Source organism: Canis lupus, chromosome 4, assembly GCF_011100685.1.
Source record: "Canis lupus familiaris isolate Mischka breed German Shepherd chromosome 4, alternate assembly UU_Cfam_GSD_1.0, whole genome shotgun sequence".
NCBI classification, from domain to species: Eukaryota; Metazoa; Chordata; class Mammalia; order Carnivora; family Canidae; genus Canis; species Canis lupus.
The window spans coordinates 3,604,479-3,621,082 of NC_049225.1; the positions used below are offsets into that span (position 1 = coordinate 3,604,479).

At 42.3% G+C, this 16,604-nt stretch overlaps 1 protein-coding gene across 7 annotated transcripts in view; it reads right to left on the reverse strand.

Annotated features, from left to right (window-relative positions):
• The window catches only part of MTR (5-methyltetrahydrofolate-homocysteine methyltransferase), a 107,636-nt gene that overhangs the window by 12,589 nt on the left and 78,443 nt on the right, over positions 1 to 16,604 (reverse strand). For all 7 annotated transcript variants that reach the window (XM_038533820.1, XM_038533819.1, XM_038533824.1 and 4 more), the window contains 6 exons: positions 15,904 to 15,971; positions 15,205 to 15,325; positions 8,662 to 8,743; positions 4,011 to 4,109; positions 2,910 to 2,985; positions 292 to 447 (listed from right to left, as the gene is read on the reverse strand). In XM_038533820.1, coding sequence (XP_038389748.1) covers positions 292 to 447; positions 2,910 to 2,985; positions 4,011 to 4,109; positions 8,662 to 8,743; positions 15,205 to 15,325; positions 15,904 to 15,971 — 602 coding nt within the window. The remainder of the gene's footprint in view (positions 1 to 291; positions 448 to 2,909; positions 2,986 to 4,010; positions 4,110 to 8,661; positions 8,744 to 15,204; positions 15,326 to 15,903; positions 15,972 to 16,604) is intronic.

Below are 16,604 nucleotides of genomic sequence, written 5' to 3' on the forward strand. Positions count from 1 at the left end.
TGGTGCCCAACACAGAGCCTGCCTTGTGACTGAGGTCAATCTGCATTTATTGCAGAAGAAATAAACAAAATGCCAAATTATCCCATAAATAAAGGACCAATCTAGCAGCTTATAACCACTGAAGAGCTGAATAGGTAAACAATACTCTAGTTACACATGAGATGATAACAATACAGTACATCCTACAGAATCCAAACCCTTTGCTTACCACCCATCCTCATTTTCAAAGTCCCAACACTGTCTCGAATAGCCAAGCAGAAAGGAAGGGCTGAGTGAAGGGTTAGTTCTAACCTACAGCTTTGTCCTTAAATATCTTGGGAAAGCTTCGATTCGGGTATTTGCCCCGGAGCTGCCAGACATCAAAGAAGGGTTTCCAGTCGATGTAGGCCACCAGCTTTTGCAGGTCGTAGTCTTCAAAGACTCGAGTCCCAAGGAACGTGGGCTTCACTGTAAAAAGAAGTACTGATGTAGCTGCCAGTGCTAGTAGGGGGGCCTAGTACACACTTGCTCGATGCCTTCCCGCCAGCTCTTCCCTGCTCTGGGGCTCCCACACACTCCCTCCCACCTGTTCTACAAAGTGCAGAATTTTAAATTATCACAGAGAAGGAATAATTCCTGTAGCAAATCTTAAATCAAACCACTCTTCCCAGGCAGCTGACTTCTCTACACCACCCCTTGGAAATTCTTCCCTCAGCCCTTTTTCTAAGAGAAAAGACTTGGGTTCCTCTTCACTTGCACAAATGAAGACAATAGTACCATAGATGCCACTGCAGAAAAACACAAATATAAGGAAAATGCATGGAAACAAAGCATCAAATTCAGGATCCTGCATGGGATGGAGAGGCACTCAGGCAACTTCCACTATGTTTGTGTTGCTTCGTATTTTTTTAAAAATGGGCACCAAGTTATTTCCCAGGTGGCTAGGGGTATACATGGGTGTTTAATATACTGTGTTTACACCCCTTTGTGAGTCTAAAATAGATCAGGAGTGAATTAATGACAAAGAATTCAGAAGACAGATGGTTCCCCGGGGCCCTCTGTGACACCACAAGCTGCACTACTTCACCCCGCCCCTCCCAAGCCCACAGTGGGGTCAGGCTGGAGTCCAAGATGATGACTATGCCACCAGCTTCCTGGACCCCATGTCCCCAGTTCCCTGCTCTGTAAATAGGATCAGAGAACTTACACTCTCCTACTCACCTCAGGTGCTCTGGGATAACACCAAAGTCTCAAGAGTATTTTTGTGTCACAAGATAGTAAGAGGTAGACGTGAGAGGGAGACACAGGGAAAGTAGGAGCTGCTTCTTAACTTTTGCCTAGAAATCTCTGTCCTTTCACACATGCTCATAGTAGCGCTTCTCATTTGTGGCTGGCCATCTTTTTACTATGCAGAACAAACTCTTCTGCATAATAATATCCTATCGCGTTGATTTGTTTGACAATTAAGAAAAAACTACCGATTTCTGCTGGATGAATGCTCCTCTTACCTGGAAGGGCAGGAGAAATGCTCCACTGTCGTCACTGAAGGATGCTATTCTAGAATTCTACCACCAACGACTTTGAGAGAAGAGCCCTTTTTTCTTCCCTTTACTGATTTCCTGTGACTACTCTAAGAACAGGTCATCCTCTGAAACATCTACCTCAGGGGCCTCACTGCTCCTCAGGCAGCGGCCTCACACTGGGGACAGATGGCTCTTTGAACAGTATCAACACTGCTGCCCTGCGCCATGAGCCTTTGGAACACTGTCTCTGCTGAAGCGTGTTGGATGTTCGACTTAGTTAAAATGGGACTTTCCCTTGTGCTATTTTTCTAATTTCATAGTGAAAGGTAAAGGGAAAATAATAGTTGGACTACACAGTGACTTACATTTTTCAAAAGTTGATCATCTTTTATCCTCACAACCTACATAGGGTAATTCTTTTTTACACATTAGGAACTGTCAAACATGGACATAAGACACTCAAGGTCATTCAGTGACAGGAGTAGAACATGGACCTCTGGACTTCCGATGTGGGGTTTCCTACTAAACCACACTGAACTCAGTAGGCCTGAAATTAGAACCAAGCTCTCCCACATTTCTAACCTAATGCCCTCAACTCTGCTGAGCATGTACAGAACACAGATGTTGTGAGCACTGAGAGCAGATTTGAGCTATTACTTTGGAAATACAGATTCAGTGACTACAACCCCTGTTCACCCCGTGGCAGTCCTGCATTTGTACCTTATGCTTCTCTGACCATGTCAAAATATCTTCTGTATTTGGCTCCCTCATGAACACCTCAGTAAGGCAAGAGAGGTGGCTGGAAATAAGAAAGGGAGAATATAGAATAGAGGGAAGCATTCTGAGAGAGAATGGGAGTGAATAAGAAACAGGAGCTTTTGCTTTGCAGTAATGTTCTCCAGGTCTGTTCAGGGTGAGGGCATCTTCAATCTCAGACACTCCCTGTCTGCACCTGGGCCTGCCCTGTGACCCAGGCCAACCAGGGACAGCACTGCCCAGGCAGGTCTCCAGGGCTCATGTCAAGCTGCAGGGGGCCACTCAAGCCCCGCATAGAGAAAGGACAGAGTGTGGATCAGAGGTCAGACCAGAGACAGGATCCCAGTGACCTTTCAAGCTCTTACCTGAAACTCAGGGTCTTCACATGTGAGTGGGGCTAATAGCACATTCACTACAGACCCATGTCAAGCTCTCAGAACTGCTGTGGTCAGTCTCAGGACCCCGTCTGGTCCTCCATAAATGGTACCCATGTACCTTTATTTTCAGTCACCACTGTCCTGCATCACTATTATTAGACACAATGAAGAGTCTCTAGCTGCCTATGTGAGTCTGTAGCCAAGTCAATGCAAACACCTCTCCAGCTCACATTATCACACATGCCCTCTCTCTCTAACCCACAGCCAGACCAACCTGGAGGCGGCTCTGACAGCCAGTCAATATGGAAACCATTTTTTCTAGCTTGACTTAAGGTTAAATATCTTCTCTCCTATGAGAAAAAGAAAAGTTATTTTAGTCAGAGACTCTTAGCTTTTCAGCTGCTACTATGAAAGTATGTCCAAAAACCTAGTATATGACTTTTGTAAAAAAAAATTAAAATAAAAAAAAACAACCCACAAATGCTTTAATTAATTTAAGTTCATATCATCAAAAGCTCTTCCTTTTCCACCCAATATGGCTTTACATCAGCACCAGAATAGAGAGTGAAGATTCAGCAAATACCCATTAAACATTGATACACAGACACAAAGCTGGCCTGAACCCTTCACCAGGTGGGTAAAGCCTGGCAAGGGAGCAGGGTCCTGCCCGGGCTTTTGGAGCACCTGAAGCCAGGGTTAACGGGCCTGCTGCCAACCAGCCCAAGGACCCGAAGGCAGAACTAAGAAACTGTCAACTATGGGTAGACCTCAGGAGAGCCAGAAAGCCAAGCATAGCATCTTGCACTAGTCAACACCTCAGAAATACCTGTTCTCTTCATGATGTTTGTCATCTCCTTTTGTGTACCTAGCCACCCCAAAATGTACCCCGTACCCCACCACGGACAAGGTCCAACAGGCAAATGGACTGGGAAGAATGGACTTCTCAGGAGTAATTAAGCCTGCTCTCTAAGGATTCCCTGCAGCTTCTGTAGAGACGGTCAGTTCCTGAAACACTACTCTGCACAGTCTACATTACGCTGGAGGGAGACAGGCTGACAATGGTCCCCATATGCCATTTCAGTTTCTGTGTTCCTGCTGGGTATGTTTTACGTGTTCTCATAATTCTGCTATGTGGCACAGCACCTAACACCTACTGTGTACCCCATAAATGTTTAGTAGAATAAATGGAATTAATTTTAGTATCACCCCACATTACTGGGAACTTAGACACCAGAGAATTCCAACTTGAACTAGAAAACAGGGCTTCTCTAAAATGATCCTAAACCTTTGCCCTCCTTAAAACAATAAAGTCACATTAAAAAATGCAGGACTGTTTTAACGCCCAAACTAGCAGGGACCTGTTTTTGTCACTTACCTTGAGAGATTCGTAATGGTCCTGTCTAATATCTTCATACTCTTCCATGATCTCCTCAAAATATTCATCCTTTAGATTCTCATCTAATAGTTGCGAGCACTGAAAATGCAAGATGAAGTTCAAGAACCACAGAGTAAAAAGAGACAAACAAAACATGAGCAACCCTGGTCATTTCTAGTGATGCCTCCTTCAGGAAGCTTTCCCTAGTTAACACCAGTCACTCTCTCTTCTCTAGCTCCACTTATTCCCACCGGGCTGTGCATCAGTAGACCAACAATGTCCAACTCTCATACACCCCAAGAAAGGCCTGGCTCTGGATGGCTCCTGAGAGAGAAGCTCTAAGCCCTTGTAACATCCTGCCTGATAAGAAAGTCTTTGTCTACTTGGAGCCCTGGGCCACCCCAGATAGTTTATGCTAACAATGTGATCCTGGCGGGGGGACTTGGCTTATGTTATATCTATCTGACCTCTAGAGTAACTAAGGCCAGTCAGGTGCTTAAAGCATTCCATTCTTCCAGGACTGACTGCCTGTAAAAGCCTGGATACCAAGGCTTGGGTGAGCTTCTCTAGTCAGTGATGCTCCGTACATGGTGTCCTACAGTGCAAGGGTCACGTACTGTCCGTAAGACTCCACTAGGGCAGGACAGCTGGAAGCTGGTTCTTGGTCTTTCTTGGATTCCACCCTTTGTATCTTCTGCCTTTGGTGATTTTAAATCTGTATCCTTTCATGGCAAGACAGCATGACTGTGTGTATAACAATGTTTCTGAGTTCTGTGAGTTCTTTTGGCAAATCGCTGAAACTGAGGGTGGTCCTGGGGACCCACACAACACACTAGTTAGGTACTGCTCTCTTGTGTTTCAAAGATTCTCAGTGCATCTCTCCATCACTGCATTCCCCAACAACTTGTAGTATCTGTGTATCTACTTGTCTCTATAGAGGACAAGCCCTTGGAGGGCAGGACTATACCTAAACCACCTTTGTGCCCCCCGTTTCTAGCTCTGTGTCTGGCTCATACAAGGTGCCTCCTTCCTAAATGTCTGCTGAAGGAATGAGGTCAACAATCTTCACGGTCAACTATGGGCTTCTGCTAAGAAAAGAAAGGAAACCCATCATCTGAGAAATGTGAGGTGACTCAGTAAACTGTAAAATGAGGATCAGCTAAATATCATTTAAGAGTGGGATTATCAAGGTAGTGGAAGAACAGCCATCACCAAAGCACAAAATACAATTCTAAAGAAAGAAATGGTTGCTGATCACCATCAGTTCAAAGCACTGAGATGCCCCATCTCTGCAGCCTCTAGCTGGATCTTCCAATACAAGTGTCCGGAAGGTCAGTATCATTATATGAAACTGACCAGGTTAGACTGGACGATGGCTGAAGTGCCCACTGGCTTGACACAACCATAATTCTACATGAATGTCGAAGTATCTCTAATAGCCATCCAATCCCCTAAGAGTTCGTATAAAGTCAAATCACTTGAAGGAACTTAGTCAGAGAAGACCACCATGGCAATCCTAAAAATAGGCTCCTGAATGGTATTCACACCACAAAGTACTTCCCAGCCTTATATCAACATGAGCTCAATGGAGTCCTCATTTAGGAAAGCCTGCAAAACCAAATGAAGACAGGGAGGGGATGCAGACCCTTGAGCTCCCTAAAGTACATGGAACCAGCATTTTAAAATATTGTTTAAAATACCACATTCTGCTAGATTTTAGACTCTGAGAAAGCAATACCCTGTTTTTCTAAACATCCAAGGAACTTTTAACAGTATTTGACACAGCTCCCATTGGGTAGACAGAGCACACCATGGTCTGTGGCACTGTCTACACCCCATGAGGCCCTAGCTGCCAGAGCCACAGTGACCAGCCCATCCCTGTCCATTAAAACTTGCTTGATGTAAACCAGCTCATGGCCTATTATCTGGGCTGATCTTCATGATGTTTCTACCACAAAATCAGAGCTCATCGTGGGTTTTCACGTCAATCATTCAGACATGTTTTATTCTTTTATTCTTCGTGACAATGACAGCACAATGAGAGGGAATAAGGTGAAAATATATTTTATAATTTAGAAAGAACTAAATATTGGCACCTCAGTTTCTATTTAAAAAGAAAGGAAAGGGGCATCTGGGTGGCTCAGTGGTTGAGCATCTGCCTTAGGCTCAGGTTGTGATCCCAGAGCCGAAGATCTCAGGTATTGTGATTGAGTCCCACATCAGGCTCCCCACATGGAGCCTGCTTCTCGCTCTGCCTATGTCTCTCCTCTCTCTGTGTCTCTCATGAATAAATAAATAAATCTTTAAAAAAATGAAAAGAGGACAGTCCCGATGGCACAGCGGTTTAGCGCTGCCTGCAGCCCGAGGTGTGATTGTGGAGACCCAGGATCGAGTCCCACGTCGGGCTCCCTGCATGGAGCCTGCTTCTCTCTCTGCCTGTGTCTCTGCCTCTCTCTCTATGAATAAATAAATAAAATCTTTTTAAAAATAAATAAATAAAAAGAAAGGAAAGAAAGCTGGGGCATCCTGAGATCTAAAGCTCCAACAGTCACATAGTTGCCACATTTTGGAATTTTCAAATGCTTGAGCCAATGGTCCAGAGCATGGGCCTTTGCCATACCCACTGGAGTTGGATCAAAAAATTCTGAACCAGGGCACCTGAGTAGCTCAGTTGGTTAAGCATCTGCCTTCAGCTCAGGTCATGATCCTGGGTCCTGGGATGAAGCCCCACATTGGGCTCCCTGTTCAGTGGGGAGTCCGCTTCTACCTCTCCCTCTGCCTATCCCCCGGCTTGTGCGCACTCTCTCCCTCAAATGAATAAAAAAATAAGTAATTTGAAAAAATTTAAGACTCTGAACCAACAATCAACCTAAATGAATTATACTACTGACTCCTGAAATGTGTCATCAGCCATCACCCAAATGACTTATCTTTGCACTTACATTTGAATCATTTCAGAAGGTGGCCATTTCTTTGTATATGAGAAGAGCCAACCACTGCTGGCTGTCCAGCTAGACCAACTGGAAAGAGCACAAGTGTCCATGTCTCATCTGGCTTTCGGGTGGGCCCTTACTGCTTTAGCTCTGCATGACAGTGAAGGAGTGCCCTCAAAATGGAATCCAGAGGCCAGTTCCTTCCCAGCCAAAGTCCTCCACCTGCCCGTAGGGGCAACGCTACCAGTGTATACTCGATGAGGACCAATGGCCTGGTCTCCAAATGGGCAATGGTCAGTGATTCATTAGCATTTGAAAATAGCAACAAGCCTTAAAAAGAGGCCCATTGGTTACTCAACCATAAACTCAATACAAGCTCCTTATGAAGCACAATTCAAATATGAGATAAAAAAAACTGTTTTGAAATTGTAGAAACATAATTTATACATCAGTCTATGTCAATGGCAGATAAAAAACTGCAACTTTATGATTCCAGTCTGATTTCATTGTATTCTTTATAATAAAGGAGAATCACTAAATATTAATGAAAGCAAGTTTAACGTGGCATAGAGTAAGACTTGCCTTCACACCGCACACCTGCCACTTGATGAATGTGTGGCCTCAAGAGAGGTACTAACCTTTCCATTCCTGTGTCCTCATCTCTAAAACAGTAATAATTAAAGTATTTGCTTCATGGGGATTAAAAAGAAAAATCCATGTAAAGCTCTTAGCACAACGCCTGGCATACTACCAATTTCCAATAATGTTAGCAATGATTGTTCAACTTCCATATAAATGAGTTCACAGATCTGGGAGGATGCCTTTGGAAAATGGGAACTGTGGTCACTGGAGTTCAGGCTGCGTGATGTCACCTGGCAGCCTCACAAATCACCAGACCCCTGGGCAACTTTCCTGGCCTGTGAATGCGAAGGCTGGGCTGTATTAGCAGTTTTTAAATTGTGCTTTTTTGAGAACTAGGTGTGGGATGAAGGACAGAAGGGGCTGCTCTTACTCATGCTGTATTGTATTGGAAGACAAGGTTTCTGTGGCTAAAACAAACTGGGCAACCATAGGACCACATGGTCCCTCAGATTCTCTCCCACTTTATTTCCTGTTATACGATGAAAACAATGAAACATAACAATGAGAGAGGATATTAGGCTTTACTGATGGAGAAAAGCATATAAACACACACTCAGGTAAGTTGTATACTACATTCACTGAGCAAAAGCATCTAGTATTCTGCGTTTTGGACATCTAGAGAATGTTTTTCTTTTGTTGGGTAGGGTCAACTAGTCTGTTGCCGGTCAAATGTCTTTCTATCTGGAAATAGGTCACTTTTTAAAAATTCCACATTCCTTTTAGCTCTGGCTTAGAGTTAAGACAGTATATATTCATATTTGTAAACGCATGTAAATGGCTGGAACCTTTCTCCCTCCAGGTTGGTGTGTCAAGGTCATGCATCTTGGTACCATGTCTCTTACTCAGACCAGCATTCTGTGCTGGCTCAGGACGTGGTCTTCAAAAGTACAGGGCACTCTTGCCTGGCCACCCTGTTCCAGCAACAGGGGCAGTGACACCATCCAAAGCCATAGGCTCTTCTTCCACATTTTTTAGTAGATTTGAACAAAAAATTAAAGATAATTTTGGGAAATACCCTTAACTCTGAATCTTCTCTTCTACAACATATCTGAAATAATGTAAGGCCCCACACTTACCACCACCACACTCTTGGATGCATCCAGGACATGGATTACAGGCGCGCTGTATCTTGGAGCTATTTTCACTGCTGTATGGGTTCTAAAAAGAGGGGTCAGGAAGAAAAACATATCCATCAGCGCTGACAGTTCCTACACAACACTTGTTTGGAACCATTAGAGACAATATGTTTCTACACAGTGCTTTCCAGAGGAAGATTTTAAAGTAGTTACAAATACCGAACTTCACATTTGCCTTGTAAAACAAGGGGACTTCCTCCCCACCATAAGATGGGGAAGCCAAGGGGAGAAGACATGGGTTTGTCGGCTCAGGCTACAAAAAAGTCTATACCAAAATGCGGAAGATTTTGTCCTCAGCTCTCTGCCAACGGGAACGAGACTGTGACCTCATACTCATTAGTAGCCTACCTGAACTGATGGCGCTAACCAGCCCAGGCAATTGCACTTTGCTGCCATAAAGGTCAGGCTGAGTTTCTTCCTCCAAATAAGTTGGGAGAGCAGCCAGGGCCCTGGGGAACCAGACACCAGACAACAGGCAGGGGACACATGCACTAGCTGCTGTTCCCCATTCCTGAGGGACACTACCACTTCCCAGCTCCAGCCCCACGAAGTAACACAGAGAGGCAAAAGCAACAACAACATTTTATGCTAACATGGGATCAGCCCCAAACCTAAGGGGGCAGGACTCTTCCCGGAATCAGATGCTTTCATATTTTTCCCCCTCATCTAACATGCATTTTCCTTTGGAAAGATGTCCAGGATATGCTACTATGTGGGGGGGAAAACAAAGTAACGGAACAGTATGTTTAATACAACTCTGTTTTTTAAATGAACAAACACTGCCACCCTTAACCTGCCCTGACCTGCCAACCTTACATGTAAGTTTCTGTATATTTAGAAAAAAACAGAGAGATACACATCCGGTATCAATGCTGCTTAAACAGAAGTTGGAGGTGGAACTGAAGGCAGGAAGGGAGAGACTAAATTTTACTTTACATTCCTCTGAAGTGTTTGACATGTTCTATTAATCATGGATTACTGAGTTGACTTTTAAAAACCAAGAGAATATTAAAGGCACAATAGTATATGTGAACATGTTCTTAAGAGGCTTCTCAGGGATGACTAGAAATTTGGTTATAATAAGACAGACAAGACCCTGACATTTGACTTGCCCCCTTTCTACAGGTAACTCCATACATGGATAGGAAGCAGGGCCCTAAAGCCCAAAGTCACAAGAACTGAGTTTTACAACAGACGTGCAGGCCTAAGGTCTGCAGTTCAAGAGACTCTTCTGGCCTGGGGGGTTAGGGTACAAAGCAACAGGAGGAGTCAGACCATGGCCCCGAAGCAGCCACATGAACTCTCCTGCCTCCTGAGGATAATGTTTGGTGACCATTGTGTGCTCCAGGCCCAAAGATTTGAAAATACCTTCAGTATTCTACAAGGTGGAGATTTTCAAACAGGAGGAATAGTTTGTTGTTGTTGTTGTTTTTTAAAGATTTTTTTAAAATTTATTCATGATAGACATAGAGAGAGAGAGACAGAGACACAGGCAGAGGGAGATGCAGGCTCCATGCCAGGAGCCTGATGCAGGACCCGATCCCGGGACTCCAGGATTGCACCCTGAGCCAAAGGCAGGCGCTAAACCGCTGAGCCACCCAGGGATCCCCTAAGAATAGTTTTAAAGCAGAAACTGCTTCCAGTTTCTCAAGAGAACATAAGTGAAACTATGCTTTCTTCCTCTTCCTTCAGCTGATCAGCTCTTAGAACATACAAATACACCTCAATATATTTTCTGCTTGAAGTTCTGCTAGGAAACTGTAAGCCTGATGTGATTTAGTGGACATTTCTCTTAAAGGGAACCAGTACAGTTTTAAATCTTAAAAGTCAACACAGTTAATATTTATTAAGCATCCAATGATTCCCAGTGAAATTCTGGCCATTCTCTCATGGATGATCACTATTTAAAAACAATATCAACAACAACAACAACAAATAAAAGCAAAGTGCTGCCTTCTAGCACCAAAAACAAAACAAAACAAAACAAAATAAAACAAAGCTAAATGAGCACAGACATGATCTGAACTGGCCCAGCCATCAAGAGTACTTCTGGTTTCCTTATAAAATGACATGACATTGATTCTACTTTCTCCTAAACTTCCATTTATGCAACCTTTTCCAGCTGGAAGCAGAATTTTTTCAGAAGTCTGAAAGGACGTAAAACACTGGAATCTCTCCTTCCCTCCTATAGACATGTCGGGCCCTGAGGGTGAATGTCAGCTCCACCTCTGCTAAGTCCCCCATCAACATTGGTCATTCAATGAGTTGCCCCTTCACCTACACTTGCCAAATGGGCATGACAGTGTTAACTTTGGAAGCTCTTTTTTAAAAACTCTGAAAAAGAACAAGTAATCCAAGCATTTTTTTTCATGTCTTATCCTTCCAGAATTCAAATGTTTTACATAAATACAGCATGACCAAAAAATAAAAATCCTCAGAATTTAACGAGAGAAATGAAGAGTCAGAGGAAACAAAGATGGGAGGCAATCAGCAGTGGGGTCAGATGCAGAAGTCAGGTCCATGCAATCCTCCACCCAGGCCTGAACTCCAAGCTTCCCTGCAGCCAATGCAAGGAGGAAAACAATGTGATTCAGCATCTTACCCCTAACAATTAAAAACCTAAAATTCAGAAAATTTCCTCTCTCTTTGAGCAATGTGACTTCCTTTTGAATTCTCCACTATTCACAAAAGAATAACTGAAAAAGACACTGAGCAGTTATTGGCTTTAAAGCATTTAAAAAATGAGAGCTAGAATGGTGCTTTTGAGAAGTTGTGCAGCTAACAGGGCCAGATTTCCATTCAAGTCATTTCTAGCTTGTGATACAAGCACATCTTGTCTCTAGCATTAGAGACATGAGAATATTTCATTTTCTATCCTCTCGGAGCTACAGGTTAAAAAGGGAACTCCAGGCGTATTTCCAGGAACACGTGATGCCTAGTCTATATAGCCCTTTCAGCTTCTTCCAGGATCTGTCAGTCACCCATAAGGCTCATTGCAAGAATCCTGGGAGTACTGTTCTAATTCTATCATGTCACCAGAGGCCACTGAGATCTGGAAAAGCCAGGGAATAACAGCTCCTCATCTTCTTTCATGACAACTTGGAAGTCCTGAGTCGCCATTTACTCAAAGAACAATTAGCAAAGGGAAAAAACAGAACACGGCTACACTCCCAATAGGTCTGTAGCAGGTAAGAATAAGAGCTCAGAGGGCTTCTGAGACATCCAAACTCTCATTGCCTTCCAGCAAAGCTGACTCTCCCAGGGTGAGAAGGTTTTCTTAGATACAAAAAGCACTAACTGTAAAGAAAGAGACTGATAAAACAGACTTTATGAAAATTAAAAACTTTGTGACCCAAAAATACAACTAAGACAGCAAAAAGCAAGCCATGATGGAAGAATCTATTTGCAATATGCATTTCTAATGAAAGGGCTTGCGTCCAATATAAAGATATATATATATATAGATCATTTATAAATAAATCAGTCAGGAAAAAAGGGGCAGAATACTCAATTAAAAAAAAGACCTAGAAAGCATATCCAAGCGGTCAACATATGCATGAAAAGGTACTCAACATCGTCAGTCAGCAGAGAAGTCCAAATGAAAACCATACCAAGATACTGTTATGTACATACTAAAATTTAGGATAAAATTGAAAAGGGTGTGGAATAACTGGAACTCTCATGATTGCTAGTGGGAGTGTAAATTAATACACTCACCTTGGAAAACTACCCAGCAACATCTAATGCTGATGATCGTACCACAGGACCCAGCAAGTCTCCTTCAGTGCACGAATAAGAACACAGCAGCATTCTATGAAAAAGCCCCAAACTGGAAAAACCCAATGTCCCCCAACAGTAGCATGGGTAGTAAAGGCTTAGTATACTATACCACAGAATATTCTATATACCACAGTGGAAAAACAACTACTATAACCCCCAGTCTGGGCCTCACAGGCATAATGGTGCACAAAATTAGCTGGACATGTGAAGAATACACACAACAGGATTCCATTTGTATGAAGCTGAAATGCAGGCAAAACCAACCTATGGTGATAGGAGACACAACAGTGGTTTTGTTGTTGTGAAGGATGACTAGGTGGAGGAACCTAGCACAGTGCCCAGAGTGCTATTAATGTTCTATTTCTTTATCTAGAGGTGTTTATAGAGGGCATCCATTTTTGTAAAACTTCATCAAGTTGTAGATCTCTGATTTGTGTGCTCTTCTGCATGACTGTTATATTTCAGTAAAAGGGCTTAGCTAATAAGAGGGCTTGATTAAGCAGGATTAAATGAGGCCTTACCCACTGTCACTACTTAAAAATGGAGTCAGAATAGGGAGTTCTACACTGATGTTCTCAGAGATTGCACAGAAATCTCCCACAGTGGAGAAGGGAATGGATATCTGGAAGCACTGTGACTGGCTTTTATTTTCCAAATAATTTCCCAAAAATTGAAATAGGCATGAAGAGAGAACAGAACGAGAAAAGGCAGAGCTCATATGGAATTAAGGCAACTGGAGTGCTGATGGAACTTCAGATGGTCTTGTGACCCAGATTTCCACCTTTGGGGAGGATCACATCGCCATTTCCCAGACCCTGAGAAAAGAAGTTTTCCAACAGCATGGAGACACAGTTGGGTGACTTCTGAACTGCTTAATACCTAACTTGATATATCAGATTGTAACTGCTAGGAGGATTTGTGGCTAATTTTGCATATACTGTACCTTGGAAAGTTAGTTATGTTGCTTCTGAATGTTTTTTAAAAAACCCTCTTTAATCTGGTGGCTCTTACTTGGTAAGAGATATAACAGGAAGGCCTCTTGTGATGTTCCAATTTGCATGTGGTTTTCTGACAATGAACTTCTCAGTATAGGGCCCTACCTTATAAAATGGTTTATTCTGAAACCAGCATCTCATCTGTTTATTCTGTTTTAACAACCTTGATCTTAAAAGGTATTTCATCCTCACAATAGTCTGTAAATTCTCATTATCATTATCTTTACAAAGCTGATGAATATTCACATTAAAATCTCAATTACCCAAGACCCTGCTCACTTATATACCAGTTATCAATGCTTGGTCATGTCCCTGGAGAATAATCTGCTCCACGTCCTAGTGAATAAGTCCTTGGTGGAAAAACAAATTCAGTTTTCTGAGGTGAGCAACAATCACCACAGTACTGAGTCCTTCAAGTATGAAAAGCATATTTTCTTTTCATTTAATGAATAAATGACACATAACACTACTACTACTTGTGAAAATGATCCATTCAGATTACAAATGGGATGATGGTTAATTTCATGTGTCAATTTGGCCATACCATGGGATCTAGTTTTTGGTCATACATCAATCTAGATGTTTCTGTGAGGATATTTTTTTAGATGTGATTAGCGTAGGTGGGCCTTGTCGAATCAGTTGATTCAGAGCAAAGCCTGAGGGGCCCTAGGAAGGATCCTGCCTCCAGATAGCCTTTGGAATCAAAACTGCAATGTCAGCTCCTACCTGGTCTCCAGCTTGCTGAGATTCCCTGCGGATTTTAGTCTTATCAGACCCTAAAATGACATGTGCCAACTCCTTTAAATAAATCTCTCTGTATACATAATACATAGCATATAGTAATAATATAACATAAGGTGATATATATATATAACGTACATAAAATAAATATATATACACACATCCTATTGATTCTGTTTCTGTGGAAAACCTGATTAATACGAATGGCTTAATGTGCAGTTGTTACTAGTGTGAAAGGAACTTTGGAATATCTTTGACTGGATTTCTATTGTATTCTTGTATCAGAAAAAAAATACAGTGTGTTCTTGTAGGATCATTGAGTTCAGTGTTCCACCTGGCCTTATTCTCTCTGCCAAAGTAAGTGATATGGGATAAAAGACATGTCAGAAAAAATCTAGTAGTACTCATAATTCACGTATTTCTCACCAAATATCATTACAATTATAATTCCAGGAAAAATCGAACTGAATAATGGTCATGTGACCAACTTAGAACTTTCTCCTCTTGAAATTGCTTACCCCAAAGTTTCTCAAAAGGTTCCCCTTTCAAAACCAACTCCCCAAGGTCATCCTTTGGTTCATTCTTGTTAGGGTGGCCTTGTGCCTGAACTATTACAAAGCTGGAGTTTCTTCAAGGAAACCTGTAATTAGTCAATCAGACACCTGCTTCCAGACAGAGAATGGGCTAACATTCCAGAAACATATTTGTGTCAAAAAATACACCTTCCCCACTTGGTTTGATTTCAAGAGGAGTGTTTCTCAGAAATCTCAGGAACCGAATGGGAGACATGCTGGCTCTTGTCCAGGTGAAGACTGAAAGCTTATACGCTTATATATAAGGAGCCATAGTGCCAAGCATAAAAAAACAAACAAACAAACAAACAAACAAACAGGTTTTATCACTATTTTTAAACACTGGCATTTAAATGAATTTAAAGGAAAGCAAAAAGTTTGTTAGCATGACTTACCTTGATGTGGTGGCTCCTCCAATCAGCAGTGGAATCTTTATAGCCAGTCTCTCCATTTCCTTGGCAACAAAAATCATTTCATCCAGGGAAGGAGTGATAAGTCCTGATAGGCCAATTATATCTATTATTTCAAAAAAGAGAAAAAGGACAGTGAGAAGGAGGATGAGAGAAAAAGCAGAAAAATATGCAGGACTCATTTTAAAACCTTTGCAATGAAGACCCTAAGACCTCAGATGAATTCCCAATTTCCAATTCTAAGACATCTTTTCTGGGGAGTTTCAATTGATTTGTTTATTTTTGGTAGTAAACATGATTTGTAACTTAACGTTACAATCATGTACTTGCCACACTCTGGGGAAGCCATGCAAATAAAATACATTGTTCATGATTTCCCAGATTTGCACGTTACAGTGTCTGAAGAAACATAAAAATGACACACAGGGAAAAAACTAATAAGACCCTATAAAAAGAAGCCTGTTCCCATTCCCCATCTTCAGAGCTACAAGGAGTCTCATGGTCACCCAGTCACCAATTCAACTCCCACTCTAAGTGACGATGATAGCAGCTGCCATGCAAGAGCTGGCACCTGACTGAATGCCCCACCAACCCCACATGGGCTAGGGATTACCATTTATAGACAGACAAACACTGGGGGTAAGGACATCCAGTGGAATTCCCAGAAGCAAAGGTGCACAGTACCTGCTTTGTGGTCAAGAGCAGCTTTCAGAATCTTATCACAGGGAGTCATGACTCCTAAGTCAATAACTCTGAGGTACAGAAACGAGATGGAAAGGAATTAATGTCTCTCATCAGAGACAAAGGGGAAATGAACATTTTTACCTGGCCACCAAATACTCTTCTAATGTAAACTGGAATCACAGGGACATGCTCACTAAGTATCGACAATCATCACAACCACTTATTAAGTACTTAGCATATTTGCCAGGTGCTATGGTAAGATTTTAAAGCAGCTTTTTAAAAAAGATTTTATTTATTTATTCATGAGACACACACACACACAGAGAGAGAGAGAGAGAGAGGCAGAGACACAGGCAGAGGGACAAGCAGGCTCCACGCAGGGAGCCCGACATGGGACTTGATCCCAGGTCTCCAGGATCAGGCCCTGGGCTGAAGGCGGTGCTAAACTGCTGAGCCATCCAGGCTGCCCTTAAAGCAGCTTTATTAATATAATATTCACATAGCCTAAAATTCACCCAAAGTACACAATTCAATCATTTTTGGCATAAGACGTTACTATTTTTTTCAGCTCTGATAAAATATATAAGATATCATCTGCCCTATGAACCAGTAAGTCTCCAGTCCAGTGGCCCTAATTACAGTCACAATGTTGTACAACCATCACCACTATGTATTTTCAATACTCGGCTGTCACCCCAAAC